The 17119-nt window shown below is 40.2% G+C and overlaps 1 protein-coding gene across 1 annotated transcript; it reads right to left on the bottom strand.

Annotated features, from left to right (window-relative positions):
* Nucleotides 1-374: 374 nt before the first annotated feature.
* On the bottom strand, nucleotides 375-16306 carry LOC136441620 (endoplasmic reticulum transmembrane helix translocase-like). Its single transcript, XM_066438010.1, has 27 exons — nucleotides 16026-16306; nucleotides 15264-15353; nucleotides 14416-14609; nucleotides 13855-13974; nucleotides 13109-13287; nucleotides 12478-12584; nucleotides 11789-11918; nucleotides 11387-11442; nucleotides 11146-11272; nucleotides 10436-10573; nucleotides 9948-10068; nucleotides 8846-9000; nucleotides 8338-8516; nucleotides 7751-7861; nucleotides 7398-7523; nucleotides 6860-6968; nucleotides 6149-6258; nucleotides 5830-5922; nucleotides 5603-5699; nucleotides 5370-5440; nucleotides 5100-5222; nucleotides 4525-4657; nucleotides 3979-4175; nucleotides 3241-3380; nucleotides 2655-2766; nucleotides 2004-2147; nucleotides 375-1648 (listed from the first exon to the last, which is right to left on the bottom strand). Exons 1-27 carry the CDS (start codon nucleotides 16278-16280, stop codon nucleotides 1541-1543), a joined length of 3525 nt encoding a protein of 1174 aa, XP_066294107.1. The 5' UTR covers nucleotides 16281-16306; the 3' UTR covers nucleotides 375-1540.
* Nucleotides 16307-17119: the final 813 nt, after the last annotated feature.

Raw genomic sequence — 17119 nt, 5'->3', positions numbered from 1 at the left:
AATGCTAGTACACTGTAATTAGCTGTTACTACTAAGAAAATATGTGACTTGAAGATGTGTTGTATGACGACAGAATAGTAGATATATCTGCAACAATAAAGGAAACATGGTTAAAAAATCAGTACGTTTTGATGACACAATCAGGATCTGAAATGGCCACAGGCCTTGATCTCTATACACAAGATCCACCGCAACACTTGTGGGTTTGTCACTCCTTCTTCCCTCAATAGCGGAAAAATCAGGAAAATATTATGGCAATAAAGTATCTTAATGATCGCCCATAATTGGCTTTTAATCAATGTCAAGCTTTAAAGAGTTTCCAGGACGATTTATCTGATGAGGGATCGAAGTGGAAGAAAAAACACACAAGATAATACCTTTTGTTACTTTATTTCTTTTACATTCCATGGCTTACAGCAAGAAATAAGTTCGTAAGAAATGATCACATTTTCTGAGAGAAAGCCCCTCACAAAGACTGCATAAACACAACTGGTATAAATACTGTACAACTGCTGGCTGCTTGTCATACAACTCTGCTTGGAATGTCATATTAGCTCATATAATCTTTTCAATAGCTCACCTAACGTGATTCTCATAGAATTACTTTCTGAGGCGTTGTTATAAGGTCTTAAATATATTCCATTCAATTGGAGTCCATTTGTTGCCAAATACTGGGGGGTTTATACATTATAACAGTCGATTGTAAATTTGCTGAGCTTAGGTATCAATTTTGTAGACAAATGACTGATATGCATGTACACCAAGTATAAATCAATAAGGCATTAGCATCTTGTAACACCATTTGTTGATGGGGATATACCTTGGCATTTAATCGTTACATATTGATGTTGTCATTACATATGTATCTTGACAACATGAAATAAATGGCAGTGAAATATGATCGTCTTACATCCACAAATTTTAGCGAGTGTCTGTTTTAAATGGCAAGAATGCCAAAATATCTTTTTTTTTCTTTCCTTTCTTTCAGAAACCAATTTATCATATCAAAATACATGTCTGAACATCAACAGTCAAGTGTACGGTGATTGCTTTTTGGATGCAAGAATGATTCAATAGCTCCATTTTTTGTGGGGTCTTTAGAACAAAATCTTTCTATCCTTACTTTAAGGACTGGTGGGTAATTTACATCTTCATGAAACTGTCTACTCACTATATAGAGTGTTTTGTTGGAACATAATGCTACTTTGTTCACTATTTTGTAAATTTACATTCTTTGTAAATGCCATTTTTTTTATTTGTCTTCCATACAAGAAAGATAAATTTCATCACAGAATTCAGTTCTCTCATTGGTACAAAACAATTGACATCAACATATTACAAAATTGCCTATTTTTTCTTAATCATTTGAGAGGTATATGAGAAAAAACTGCTTCATCCCATTTAAGAACAAAAATTTGCAGAAAGAAGGGCAAAACTGCTATGCTGCTGCTGAAGATCTAATTCTGTAACACTTAACTGTAGCATCTAGGGCATAAAGCAGTTCAGTTGTAGCTGTCAGTTGTGTGTAGAAGGATGCTTCTCAGTTGGACCTTAGTGCTGCATAACCCAGTACAAACTGCAGAACTCTGTCGATTAGAAAGGCCCCGACAAAATTGGCAGCAAAGACTTGGAGTATCAGCATCCGGTACTGTGGGGGATAGAAAACAAATCATATATCACAATGGCAGATACGTCAATGTTAAAGTATCTTGAAATACAAGGTGTTACAAACACTCATAGTCTAGGTATCAAATTTGAGTCTTCACGTTTTACAGTGAAAAATAAAAGAGGATAATCATATCTTCAGGAACCATCTACTGAAAACTTGTATCTTATTACATAGATGTCTAACCTTCATCGACGTACTGAAACAATTACTTACAGTATAAAAACAGTTGCTTTTTATGTGATAAATCAATTCAGATTCAACATATTTCGAACTAGTTAGACTGCAACAGTGCTGCATTGCAGTTGAGATTTAAGATTCTCATTGCATTGCCTACCTCATCTGGGAAGTCTACGATCTCGAACTGCTGTGCTACCTCCGGCACCAGGCCCATGGTGAGGGCTGCTAGTGACATGATGGAGAAGAACAGGCTGTACAGGAGTGCCTTGTTCTCACGTAAAGACTCCATGAACGGATGACCCTGCACAACAAAGAAAAATATTGTCATAATGAGTCTAGAAAAACACATAATGAGTCTTGAAAAACACAATTTTCATATTGTAATCCAGTGGTAAAGATTGAATTTTACTTTTATTCATGAAATAAATGACTTGCAATTGATAAAAACATTTTTAAAACCCATAGACATGAAACATTGGTAATAATTCACTTTATCTTCACGTAGCAAAATTTCGGTGTAAGGCTGAAATTTAACTTCACGGTGGCGGAAAGTGATTTACAGAACGGATGTTTAAAGAATTCAAAAATAATTACAACAGCTATTCCACGGTGATGATAAGGTCACGATTCAGAGGGGACCGTGAAAACAGTGAACATTTAGTTACAGTGAAAGAAACAAGAATTACAGTAATAACTTTCTGCTATTTTCCTCCTGTTTACAAAAGCAAAATACATTTAGATGTGCAAAAGGTATGTATACTCAAGGTAGGAAAATGGGAGAGCTGTGCTAGTGAGCTGTCCAACTGACCTTGTAGTTGACAGCAAAGGTGTTGACCTGCATCATCATACTGATGAGGTACACTGTGCTGTTCAACACGCTTGGCTCAAAGTCTTTTTCAAGGTCAACAAACTCCTCTGTCCTGTGCAAAACAAAATTAAATACTGCTTGAGACAAGTCCTTTTTAACTGTTGCTTTAATAACAAGGTTTGATACTTAAGTCAAAACAGAATTCTTGAAGTTGTCGTGTCATCATAGTACCATATATACAGATATAAAAGTATTTAACTAAACAAAAAGGAATGATGACTCTTGCTTCTTTGAAAATGCATCTTTACAAAGAGCCTGGTCGTGTGGTGTAATGGTAGGCTGTTTGGCCCAGAACGCAGCGGTCCCGGGTTTGAATCCCTTGTCAACACCGATGTTGTGCCATTGGGAAAGGCACTTTACACAAATTTCCTCACTACACCCAGGCGTGAAAATGGGTATATTGTTTTCTGTAGGCAGCACTGTTAAAATAAGTTATAAAAACTTTGTCTAAAAGTGAAGTAAAAAGAAAAAAGAGCCTGCAGTACTCCCTTATTCTGCTAGGTTATCAAAGTGAAGGAAATCGTACCTGGGCTGCAGTCTCTGTGCCTCCTGTTTAAGAAACACTAGACAACAGAAGTGAACAGCAAACTGGCACAGCACTGTCAGGATGGTGTACAGGTTGAAGATATTTGGTAAAGGGCGCTGCTTAGATAGGACCTTCAAAGGCTGCAGAAGGGATGGAAAAAATGAGAATATCAGGTACATGTATGTCTAGTATGAAAGACTGTAAAGTGACATTTTTCATCATCAATCAGCTATTTCATACACACATTTGTGAATCTCTGATTCTTTCATACAATTGTGAATGAATATAGCAGGCTTTCACTAGTTCTGTTCAACCTAAAAGGCACAGACGTTGTCAACTTGGCTTAGGATAAAGAAAATTTAAAGGTTATCCATGCATCTGCATCATGATTTGTAAACTGTCCTCTCAATTCAAACTGGCAACATCTTGAAATCAGCCAAGCCCAAAATAACCAATTGCTGACAGAAATAAAACCCTTGAATATGCAATCATACCAAAATGTTTCAGGCATTGTATTGGGAGCAAACAAACAAGAATCTGTTACACAGTACCTAACAAGAGCTATATCTACCACTCAAAAATCACAACCATAGCATGTCCAGAACACAAGATATCAAAACCAGAGGTTCTGCTGCAGTGCAATAGAAAGCCTCTAGGAGGCAAACACACTTAGTGATAAATATACAGAAAAAACATAAGCTTCTTGGCATAGGCAATAAAGAATATTGTGTTGAGTACCTTTGACCTAGAGATGAAGAGAAAGCAGCCCGCTAAGAGCAGCCCCTGTAAGGTGGCCTGTCCGTCGCTGAACTTGATGCCGTCCAGATACAGCACGCTCTGACTGTACGCCAGGATCAATGCATTCAGCGCCAGGATCTTGAACATCTGTAGTGTCGTCACCAGCGTGCAACGACCCTGCTTGATGATATGACATACTAGGGAGACAAAGAAGAGAATATGATGTTATAGGAGATATCAAATATAAAGGTCAACAATATTGACATCCTAGAAAAAGGATTGCTTAGATTCAAGTGTACTAAATTTTGAGAGAAACTAGGTACTTGGGTTGATAATTTTACTTAAGCTCTGGCTTGATAATTTTTAAACATTTGCCAAGAAATTGCTCATTGTAGGTGTGAGATATCACATAATCTATTTCTAAAGTTGACTAGAATAAAGTCTATCATTAATGAAATGCATGCTTTATCTAAGCATATCATAGGCAAAAATCCTGGAAACACTGTTAATGGTTACAGAAGCACAACAATTCAAGCGGCTGCTTACCACATTGTATACTGGACAGTTTATAAGTGAAGGGAGAGGCTATGCTGGCGTCTCCTAACTTGACGACTGATGCCGCCTCCTGCTCATCTATCTCCTTCAGCATCTGCTCTAGCTTCTTCTGCATCTGGGCACTCTGCAGACACAAACAAGCAGGAAAACTTTAAAAACATCTGGGAAGTACCAAAACGAAAATGAGACATCTTAATGTATCATGTGTGTTGGGAGTGCATATTCACAGACTTAACAACTGATGAACTGTCGATTGCAGTTGATATTTTCGTATTTTTGCATAAAGGGAAACAAATCATATCGTACAGTACAGACTTCGGAATATGCATCACATGTCACGCGAGATTCTGCGGGACGTACCGCCATCCCGCGAAACTTGATGTTTATCCCGAAGTCTGTACTGTATGATAAAGTGATTTCGTTACAAGTCTTAATAGAGAGCAGATATATCTTTCTATCTTTGGTCTTTCTAACACTGAATGTCCCACTACATGTATGTATATACTGCAACTATGGTACATTAGCACTTAACTCAAGGTCCTAAGTGCAAGACGTATGACCTGTACCTTGTTTCCTGCTAAGTTTTCCCCTCTGGCTATCGCTCTGTTCTTGGCAGCTCTGCTGCTCCCCCTAGGGGCTGACTGGTGATGGTGCAGCTTGTTGTTTGTCGGTTTATTGTCTTTCAGCTCCTGCAAAAGGAAGGAAAACAGGGCCTACCATGTTTATTCTGGTACTATAATAGTTCTCATCCATACAGGACTTTTGTTGAACATGCACTACTGTGAAAAAAGATGGTCAGAAAAGTTATTAGGAAAAACAAAACAGTTCCAGCTCACCTTTTCCTTGTCCTCCCTACGTGGTGCCCTTTCTGGCATCCTCTCAGGTGCATTTGACAAGAGGGCAACACCTGGATGTTGACAGAATAAATTCAATGTAGAAGGTATTAAGATACACATATGAAAGAAACAAACTTACAAAACATTTCAGAAATATAAAATCAAATAGAGATAAGATTGACAAAAGAGTACACAAAAAAATAAAAATCTGCAGGTACTATTTCAGCACTTACCAACATGTGCATGTTTGAGTGCCCCGACATCATTGGTACCATCCCCACACATTAGTGTGGTGTAGCCAAGGCTCTTCAGTGTTGTGATCACATACTCCTGAAAATAATATAAAAAGTCAGTACTACAAGAGAAATAAACAGAATACAAAACTTCTGTAACAATGTCTTTTTGTAAACTCTATGAAAAATAGTACATGGTAAAGGATTAATTAGTGATATTTACTGACTTTCTGTTTGGGTGCCACTCTTGCAAACACCTTCACATGAGGTAAAATCTTCTGGAAAAACTTCTCATTCACTGATTTAAGCTGGGTCAGGGCCTGAAAAAGGTAAATAACAAATCATGAATTATCTTTCACAATAGAGATTAGTACACTGACAACTGAACATACCCCAGTCACATCAGTGGTTGAGATATCAGGAAAGATGAGATGAATAAGTACCTTCGCAAGATTTGAGCGAGCAATTTTGAGACAGACCATATACAACTGTGAGAAATTGAATTTCCCTGTACGTAATCAGAGTATTAGACATCAGACCACTGACCTCTCCTGTGAGACAAAGGTCATATTTGCCGATCAGCTCCCTGGCCCCCTCCTGTGGCACCATGGGAAGGGTGACCTTTTCGTCCACAGACAGCCAGTGCCACTCAGAATCTATGACAACACAAGAATACTTTCAGCCGTATTCAAAACCATGTGACAACGAACAGATCAACTTTATGGAACCAGCTTCCTAATGGTTGTTTCCCTGGTGGGTATAACCTAAAACTTAAAGTTAAAGGTAAACAAACATCTGTCAATACAATCCAGTTAGTGTTAGTGGCTCTCAAAGAGCCTTATTTTGTGGTGAATGGAAGTAGATAAAAAAAAACACTACATTATTCATTACCATCATCATCATCATCATATCGGGCAGCTTGCCCGGACTAGGGTTGCTCTTTCCCTCCAGGCAACACGGTCCGCCATAAGTTGGTCTAGATGTTTTGTTAGATAGAGGCATTATTTTTGAGCGGGCGGCGTGGGCCCCCCTCCCACCCTGCACATGTTTGGTTATTATTTCATTGACGTTTTCCTCAGTTCTTGAATTGTGTTAAATGTGACCTCAACCTCCTCATGTGGTAGACGTGGCGAATCACCGCATTCTTTAACACCCTCGTAACATGAGGGTGGACGCTAACGATAGACTTCATTACCATCATCATGGTATATACCATAGCCATGGTATAATGTTAGTTTTGGTAGCTGATAGACGCACCTTGGTCGACAGGTGGGGAGAGTACGAGAGTCTTGGGACACCTGGTGAAGCGCAGCTCCCTGGCCACGTGGCAGGCCGTCAGGGGGTTGTCACCTGTGATCATGCACACCTGGCACGGACAGGTGAGAAAACAACAGGTTGTTACAATGGTGATGTGTTGGAACAAAGAATGGGATGGCAATCCCCTATCAACTCTGAGAAAGGAGGTTATGATTCTTATTTGGTTTGCTGGTTTGTCATCATCGAGATAACTTGAAGTTAGCTTTTTGTTAGGCATACATTTAAGGAATCAATGGTTTGATTTTGGGAAATACCTGGCATTGTTAGCATTACCACATAGGAGAAATGTCTTATAAATAGAAAAATATGACCATTGACAGCTGCAGCAGAAGTGCGCTGAACTTAACATTTTTCTTCAACCTTTATTTAACCTTGAAAGATTACATTCTCTTTGACCGTGGCCCTTTTTCTTTGGCCAAAGAATTCACAGGAAACAATATATAGGCATAACAAGTGAGTTATAAGTCCATGTACTTACATGGTGGGAGGCATGTATGATCTCCTTCACAGTAGCCTTGGAGTCAGCCTTGAGAGGACAGGAGATGATGACAAACCCAGCAAAGTTCAGGTCCTTCTCTACAGCATCTCTGCTCAGGTCGCGCAGCTACAATGTAGAACACAAACACACAACATCACTAAATTAATGGTCCTCTAGACTTTTAATGGTAACTATGTGTAAGCCGTGAAAATCAGACCATCTTGATATGACTTGCTCCAGAGTTTGAGCTTATGGTCACCATAGGTTATCGTGTCATGGTTCCAATTCAAATTGTTCTTAAGACTGTTTTTCTATTTTGAGTGAGTTTCTGTTACAGTGTCTCCTTTCCTTACCTGTTGAGGAGACATTGTGCCCAGTTTCTTGTACCCCAGTGCCAGTACACGGGCACCCTGTCTGGACATCTCCTGATGTACCTCATCATAGTTGTCTGGGACACTGGCGTACTATAACACAAACAGAGAGAGGGATAGGACTTTAGTATACAAACAAGTAAGTGGCACAGCAACAAATATAAAACATATACACAAGTATATACATGTCCTTGAACTACTGGGTATCAATGCACTTGTTACCTAAGTACATCTCCAAGCAAAACAACTGCCATGTACTGTGAAATAGGCGTTTCATGTTCACAGTTTTTGCTGTGTCCTTGGCACTATGAACTTAAAACACTGTAGACATCTATTTGGTCTCCTGCATGCCCCCTCGCCCTTGCTTAAATGCAAACTTAAACACTGCAAAGACACCTCCCCCACTGCACAAGTAAGTCCCAGCAAACTTAAATTGATTTGCAGTATTTCTTCCTTAAATTAAGATTACGAGGAGGTAAGTCCTATGAAGGAAACTATTTGTTGTTGCTTGCACTCTCTAAGATAGTACAGGACATGCATCTATCACCACACAGAAAGTAGGACCTCACCATGGCTCGTAGTGTCTCCGGCGCGCCCTTGACCATGGCCATGTACAGGTTCTCCACGGAGCCCTGCTGCTCCTGGGACGTGATGACGGACATCCGCTTCAGCGCGCTGGAGAAGTGGAACCGCTGCATGATCTTCATCGCCTTCCCTGGGGTTCCACGCGGCGGGATCACAGCATCGCCTACAGATGAGCAGAGACAAGTTCACAAATGAAGTATGTTATATATGTATCAATACCATCCAAAGCTGATGTAATATCAATTTTATAATTCAATTTTTTCTACACACATGAACAACTTGAAAATTGCTTTCTATATGCAAAAGTACAAGTTGAACTGCCATTCCTAACTTTATATACATGTATGCTTGGTGAAATCCAAAACAAATTGATATCAGCCCTACAGTTTGGCTATGGCTAAACTATCCTATATGAGAATGACAGTCTCTGCCACATAGGGCGCATCTGTAAGCTGACTCTAAATAAGATTTGTCATTTAGTTCAGACCCTACCTTTAGTGAGGTTGTATTCTACTGCAGTTAGCGTTGCCTTCTCCAGGGGGTCTCCCACCAGCCCGTCCTCCATCTGCACCACAGAGTGACAGGACGCCAGCACCTGTACGGTCTCCAGGGGAACCTCAGAGATGGGACACACCTTCTCCTTATCTCTGTACACAGGGAACACGGAGATAGGGAGTGAGTGAGTGGGTGGGTAGGTGAGTAGGTGAGGGAGTGAGTGACATGATGCCAGCACCTGTACGGTCTCCAGGGGGACCTCAGAGATGGGACATACCTTCTCCTTACCTCTGTACACAGGGAACATGGAGATAGGGAGTGAGTGAGTGAGTGAGTGAGTGAGTGAGTGAGTGAGTGAGTGAGTGAGTGAGTGAGTGAGTGACAGGAGGCCAGCACCTGTACTGTCTCCAGGGGAACCTCAGAGATGGGACACACCTTCTCCTTACCTCTGTACACAGGGAACATGGAGATAGGGGTTGAGGGAATGGTCAGGTGAGCGAATGATAACTGCATGCATTGTATGTTGGTGAGTGAGTTAGTGAATAAGGGAGTTTCAAAAATATGCAGATTTTGTCAAACTTGTCTTAAGTGACCACAGGGAGTTGAAAAAAATGGTCAGACTAGACAGTTGTCCAGTTTGAACAGGATTCTTAAAGCTAGTATTAATGGCAAAGATTATCTAAAGGGACCACCAAAAATCCTCCCACACCATAAGGTGTATAGGGCGGTGCCCATCCCCATTTCATAGCCCTGGGCCACACTGTGGTGCAATCACTGCAGCAGGGGGCTAGTCCACTGGCAGTGGCGGTGTTTTACCCGGGCACGAACTTGGGCCTTCTGGTTCCAAGTAATTTGAACCAGATGTGGTAAGTGACAGAAGCGCAGACCACTACACCACAGGGACCAGTACAGATGGCAATTTGAAAACACATTATAAACTCCTTTTCCAATCTCTAATACATGTACATGTATTGTCTAGCTTTACTGGATTTCAAAATAGTTTCAATTGTATGATTACTGTGCAAGCTTTGACTTATCACCGTTTTCTCTCAATTCAAAACGATCATGACACGACTTCAAACAGTACAACATTCCTTACTCCAGTCCTGCCACCCCCTCCACAGTTAGCTTGTCTGACGTCAGTGTCCCAGTCTTGTCGAAACAGCAGATGTCCACCTTCCCTGCAAATGGGATCCTGAAGGGCTCCGTACAGAACACATCTGGGAAAACATTGAGCAACAATGAGGACAAAGTTTGTGATAGTTTGGTTACCAGGATGCAATTTGTTGAAAGAAATGAAATGCATTTGCAGACACAATACCTTACACCTAGTTTGTGAGGCTTTGTGGAGCGTTTTTACTCACTTTCCGTATTGAAGAAGCAGACAGGTACTGACTACCATGTTGGTGTCCCTATTTGCATTTCACTGGATTGTAGCTCAGACGTACGCAGAATTTTTGACCTTCAAATGTCTGCAAATACTTTAACTATGATTCACTGAAATGCAAATAGGGACAACATGGTGGCGTTCACGGCAATGACATGCAATGAAAATGCTCAGAGTTTACATCATGCACTAGTACTTACATAGTTTAGAGAGTGCGAGCAGAGATGTGTTGACAGCCAGTGAGAGTTCAATAGGGAGTTCTGGTGGCACCACTGAAGTCAGGATCAGGGTGCACTCCAGAAACAACTTGTACCTGTTCCTCTTGGGGTCCTCAGTACCTGGCAGGGAAAAAGAAGTTGTTTTAGTGTAATCCCAACAAAATTATGAACAACACAACTGTAAAATGTTTTCTTATGAATAGAAGAAAGGCTGGATCCCTTAAAAATGTGTGCATACTTCGATTCAAATTATAGTACATCTGCATAGATGCACGTAGTATAAAACTGTGCAACGGCTTAAACACAAAAGGTTGTGAACTAAAGACATCTTTCACCAACGCAGATGATCTCAATATGGCTTAATTGCGTAGGTGTGTCCAACAGTCCCTAAAGTTCCCCTAGCAACTGCAGACTTTACTGCACTCCTTCTTATCAAGACATGATAACAGGTCATTCAACACACTTGAAAGGTGTTTTTACTTTGAAAAAAGGGCAGAAAAATGCTTACAATATACTGATTTTATGCAGTACCCTATTTTATGCAGTACACTCACACTCTCACTTACACAGTCACTATCTCGTTTACTTTCTGTTGTTTCCCCATCTTGCAAGGGTTAGACATGCACATAGACGTAGAGGCTTGATGGCAGCCTGCTAGATGCACTGCCTCTTACACAACAGTTTAAACTGACCTTTGATCCACACATATGAAGCTGCAGCGATGGCGAAGACCAGTAGGAACAGGATGAAGAAGAAAGTCTCCAAGTTGTTGGCCGTCACTCTCTTCACTCCAAACAGGATGGTTCTCAACAGCTTACCCTGTTGAGTAAAATAACAAATACACAATGTACGTATTTCTCTGAATATCAGAAGAAAAATGACCAAAATCTATATCACAATCAAAGCAGAAGAAAGTTTTTTGTGACTACTTACCTGTGAGGTGTTGAACCCTGTTCTCAGCACATATGCAATGCAGCCATTGTCAGGAGCTGGGAATAAAAATCAACAATATGAGCATCTATAATCACATTAGTCCAGAGTGTAGATGAAGCACTTATAATTAACATATAGGTATAGTGAGTGTATACCTCTGGTACCAAATCTTTAGAGGGCTTATTTTGCTTACGTTTCACAAATGTAAACAATAGGCAACTGTAGTGGGGACTAGAGTGTAACAGTCATATTGTTGTATATTTATGGCACCAAATCTTAAGAATTATGCATTTGACAATTGTAAACATTTGACAACAGTAATAGGGACTACAAATGTTACAGTCATATCATTTAAGGAGAAACAGTTATATCAAACATGAAAATGAGAATATCCAGCCCCACCTTTCAGTCCAGCTGCAGTTTTCCCAGGTGGGGAGTGCTGTACCACCTTGGTACCACCGAAGATGATGTGAAGTTTCCCATCTACGTCAGGGTCCAGAACATGGTCCGGCTCCAGGCTTTCCACAGGCTCCTATCAGACAACAGTGCTTCATTGGTTACTACTGTAATACTAGGCTATCATATGTTATGATCTAAACTCATCTAGGGTGTATCACAAGAACTTTGTAAAGTGGCATGTGTAATACAGCGAATTGTGAAATATTTGCAGTGGTTTTATGTTTGTGGATTTGATTAGAACATCTGCCACTGTACTGTTTCAACCACAAACTTAAAATTCTGGCAAATAAAATCCACACAAACTGGAAAGTTTTAACAGTACTGAAGTTTTTTCTAGAAAAAAAGTTGGAAGGGGCATAAGGGAATGGAACGACAGAGCATGGGGATAGTGTGGACTTTCTCCCTTTCCTCGGTGTGGAGTTTTGAGAATATCCAGTTATAATGGAGTACTCTAAGGCATCATGAAGGGGGAAATTATTGCCAGACAGATAACTGTTGAAGACTGTAGCATCCCCGGTCAATCTGAATCTTATGCTTGTCAGAGGATCTGCTCCCCTGGGTAAGGGGGGCGCATGTTTATAGCATGGGGGCACATTGCCCCTGTTCCTCTCTATAGAAAAAATCCTGAGTACCTTCATCTGTGGCACAGACTCCCCAGTCAGCATTGCCTCATCAACGATACAGGGACCCCTCAGCAGTAACAGGTCACATGGTACAGGGTTGTCATGTTGGGAACGCCCTGGCAACAGAACACAAGTGCAACTGTCAGTCAAACTGCTACTGCTACAGCTCTTCAACACCTTTTATTCACACTTCTTTGTCCTTTTTTTGCACACTTCTTGGTACTTCAGTGTGTCAGTGTCTTGTACACAAGAGCACTCTCCGAATGTTTAAGTAGGAAAATGGAAATATAAACTGTGTTGCTATCTTTTATACAGGAGCATTTGTAAGTCAGCATACCAATATACTTTCTGAGAATATAACTTTCCTTTCTCAAAAAATGGAAAAAATCATTAATGAAATTCTTAGTCTAATGAAAGGATGGATGGACAGATGTATAAATGAATGAATGAGAGAATGAATGATTATAATCATCTATAAGTTCACTTTTAGGTTCACCACATTTGATTTTGATTAATTTTCTGTTCACCAATTCCATATGCTTTTGTTCTTTACATTTTGTAAGCGTACTCCAGAGAGAATAGTGTTAAATTTGTTAGAATTGAACGCTAATGGAGATATTGATAAAACAAACAAACAAACCTATAGAACAGATGTCTCCCGGCACTAGTTCATCACTGTTGATGGGTCTCCACTTGCGGTTCCTGTAGACCTGGATGAGGAACGGTTTGTTCCCCATCTTCCTGATCTCTGACATGTTTCTCATCTGCTGCTGGACCAGTGTCGCCTCAAATGCCACCAGCATGAACAGGGTGAAGATACTGAAATAGTCACAGAATAAAAGTGCTTATTACAATGATGAAGGTTAGACATCAAGGTAATAAGATATGCCAAATCATTGGTGGTTCTTGGGAAAATGACAGCGGAGACTGGTATTCGACCGGTTTCGACTTTATTGTCTTTTTCAAGAATCAGATATGCCAAATCAGTAACTGAGTAACAGTCATTTGAGTAACTATCCTTTGGCTTAAAAGAGCTTATTCTTAAGGAATACACTCTGTGTAAAAGTATGATATTGTATGGATACTTCTAATCAAAGTTACTTACAATCAGCACATCATTTTCTTTAATTCTAGCCCCTTACAGTGCAAGGTAACACTTCATTTTGTAATGACCAATATCCCAGAGTTTGTCTTTAAGTTTATTTCTTGCAAACTACTGAAGGGTTCTTTTTTTGTATCATTTCTTCACTTTTTTCATGACTACACTACATGGCCCTAGGCCGTGTATTTTGACTTGGCTTCTAAACCCCTTCTTTGCTATTTAACCATATGTTATTTGGAAATTGATACTACTGTGCAGTATTTGTCCTGTCCTCCCATGCTCACCTGTAGTACCAGTACTCATCCAGACACCACAGTCCCACACAAAAGACCTGGAACACGAAGAAGGGGGCCGTGGCTCTCTCCTTAAACAGCTCCGCAAAGTCTGGAACAATCATCTGGACTCTGTGGACACAACAATCAACAATGATGTAGAGAGAGGGAGAGAGAGAGCTAAGTATATCAGTCAACTTTTCAAATGCACCTTTGCATTTCAAGCACTTTGAGTACAGAAAACTAAAATCATGTTTCCTAAACTCAGCAATAACTTTATCATGTCAATCTAAATCTTACTATCAAGCAGGCACAAAATAAGGTTAATACTTCATGTGACATATATATCGTATAGTCTCTTTTTGTAGATCTGTACCTTGGGATTAATTGTAAGAGAATACTACTGTACTACATGTAATAATAAGACTAATAGTGTATAGTGGATAAAACAGAGGAGATAGTATCTAGTCTAATTATAAATTTCTACATTCAGTATCGTAGGGGTTGACTTCTTCTTTCAAGGTAAACAATTTAAGGTCTTATATAGATAGTTTGATGCATTTGAATACATACTCGTTTTTGCCATATTTGGCGCTGGCCCTGGTGATGTCAGCCTCCTCCTGGTACCCACGGCAGGACTGGTACGTCTTCATGGGCAGGTCCACGGGAAACTCCACCGCTCGGAACTGCTTCTTCTCCTCCGAGTCGTACACGTACTTGATCTTCTGGAAGTTGAACCAGATCTGCTCTTCTCCCGAGTTCTTATCCTGAAATTATCAAGTGTAAACGTGTGTTAAGACTCTTTAAAACCACTGAAAATGTATGGTTCTCTTGAACAGTTGTGCAGGTGGGGAGGGGGGTATGAGTAAAGTTTTCTTGAGTATAGTTATAGTAAAGGTGGGGAGGGGGGCATAATTTATGTCTTCTTGAATATAGTTGTGTAGGTGGGGAGGAGGGGGAGAAGCAATGTTTTCTTGAGTACTGATGGGGAGGGGGGCATTACATGAGAATTCTTGAGAACAGTTGATGAGATGGGGACGGACGTGAAGCTGTATTTAACACAAAGGAAACCATGCTTATACACTTGTACTTGAGAATAATACATGTATCATTAAAGGTCCATTATGTAACATTTGGGCCCCAAAATTGAAATTATTCTGCATGAACAAAACCTTCATGTGAAAGACATGTACAACATATTTTTAGCAAAATTGAATTATCTTGTATTTGTGTTGTTTGTGAACTGTGCAAAAGTAAGCTGCACAAGGTCTGCTGATTTTCTAAATCCATCACAATTTACATTAAACATACCCTCCTAGTGTAGACAACACCATACTGTCCACTGGTAGGCTCCTAGGGTTGGTTAATTAGTTAGGTACACTCCAGGTAATTAATCTTTATCACTGAAGCTCCATAATTACCTTGTCATGGTGTAGTCTGACCAGTTCAGCTGATCCATTGTTAGGGGTGGGGACTACCTTTACCCAACCTGCCTTACTGGGATCATAAGCCTGTGGAAAGGAAATACACAGCTGATGATAGTATCCTACAACATGAGTTATTACAACAACATGCAGACAAAAGAAATCCAGGGGTTTTTAAAGAATGGCCAAAAATAACAGTCAACAACAACAGGTGTTTACAGTTTTCATGTGGCATCTCTGTTTGTAAACAAATTCACAAGGCACATAAACAATCTATCAATGTTTTCCTGTGTTGTATCATAGCAAGGCTCCTTGATCATAGTTACGTACAGTAGGAGATCCTTAAATCTGCATGGGTACGATAGAAATCATCACAGCATGCCTTAAATTTACGAAATCAAGTCATAATTTGTACCATACACTTTGAAAAATGTAAAATTTACATCAGGTAGCATCAAGAAACATTTTGATACTAATGATCTTTAAGTATGACTGCAACTTACATATCTGATCCTGTCCTGTTTCCCTTACTACACAAATCTCGCATCCTGAACAATAGTCTCTACAATTACCACACAACGTAACGTGGAATGGTCCAACCTGTGACATATGGTTATGCCCCCCTCCCCATGATTCAAAGTTACACGTTGATATTAGTGATTCATACCATCATCTTAGGCATTATTTTGAGCGAATATCCACAAAATCAGTAAAAAGGAAATCCTGAAAACATTTTTGACTAGGTTTAATTTTCCCCACCTTGTTACAGATGAATGTGCACCTGACGTGGACCGACCAGTGGCAGAACAGACACGACAAAATCTGCACGATGCCGATGACCGCTAGCGCGATCAGACCGGCCTCGAAGTACTCGCCGACGCCGTAAACCCCGAGCCAGACGTACAGCCACACGGCGTAGACGACTAGGAAGGGCGCCACGTAAAAATGGAAGAGGAACGGGCGCAGATTGTAGAGAGAAACCCGCTGCACTAAATCGTCAATGGATGGCGCCATGTTGGATGTTTCGCTGAAATGATGGATTTGACCTCTGACCTAAAAAGTAGTATGTGACGAGCTAACTGCAGGGTTTTCGAGTGGAGGATAAAGAAGAAGTTCGGAAAACCTTGGCCGACCGTCAGGAACGCTGACTTTCTGAGTTGAAAATTGGAGTGATGGCTTGATTTTAGAATATTTGTTAACGATGATGGCCATACAGCTTGACGTGAAATTGGTTTGTCCTCGTGTGAACACTGTATTGCCTCGAAATTTAGTCAAAACGATCAAGCATCGATAAAAGAGGTGAATAAGACAGATCAAACGTTGACTACTTAGACAAGTTTGTTGAGATTTGTTTAAGGAGTCAATCTTCAAACCTCAGGTTGTTCATTACTTGTAATACTGAGGTCTGTCGATAGATGACGTTGCTGCAAGCTGCCGATATGAAGTCATGCCCCTGACTGCTTGTTCTATCACAGGTTGCACTACAGTGCCCCAGCGTAGACGTCATCGTCGAAACAAAGTTATCAAGATTATTCAATTGAATTACTGTTACGATCGAAGGAGCTTGTTTATCTATTATTCGTGACCCACTAAAATGTGCCCTGAAGACTCTTTGAAACTAGAAACACGCTTCCAATATTCAAGGCAGGCGGGATGCCTTTTTGTAGATTTCTAGCCAACATTTGATGATATTTTATCTGCTTTTGTGCGATGGCCTTGATGGTTCTTGTTACTAGTAGAGCCAAAAGAATGAATTGTTCAAGGTGCACTTAGTAACCTGGAAACCTTATCCATTACTGCAAATCTGCAATGTAACGGAACTATACCAAGACAAACTTCTAACCATATTGAAA

This window comes from Branchiostoma lanceolatum, chromosome 9, assembly GCF_035083965.1.
Source record: "Branchiostoma lanceolatum isolate klBraLanc5 chromosome 9, klBraLanc5.hap2, whole genome shotgun sequence".
Classification (NCBI taxonomy): domain Eukaryota; kingdom Metazoa; phylum Chordata; class Leptocardii; order Amphioxiformes; family Branchiostomatidae; genus Branchiostoma; species Branchiostoma lanceolatum.
Note: the sequence above shows the minus strand (reverse complement) of the source record. Positions and strands in the feature narration are given on the sequence as shown.

Coding starts and splice junctions, on each gene's coding strand:
- LOC136441620 (XM_066438010.1), bottom strand. CDS start 16,280: ATGGCGCCATCCATTGACGATTTAGTGCAGCGGGTTTCTCTCTACAAT. Junction 12,585..13,108: donor GGGAGACATCTGTTCTATAG/GTTTGTTTGTTT, acceptor TTCTGTTGCCAG/GGCGTTCCCAACATGACAAC. Junction 1,649..2,003: donor TCGTAGACTTCCCAGATGAG/GTAGGCAATGCA, acceptor TATCCCCCACAG/TACCGGATGCTGATACTCCA.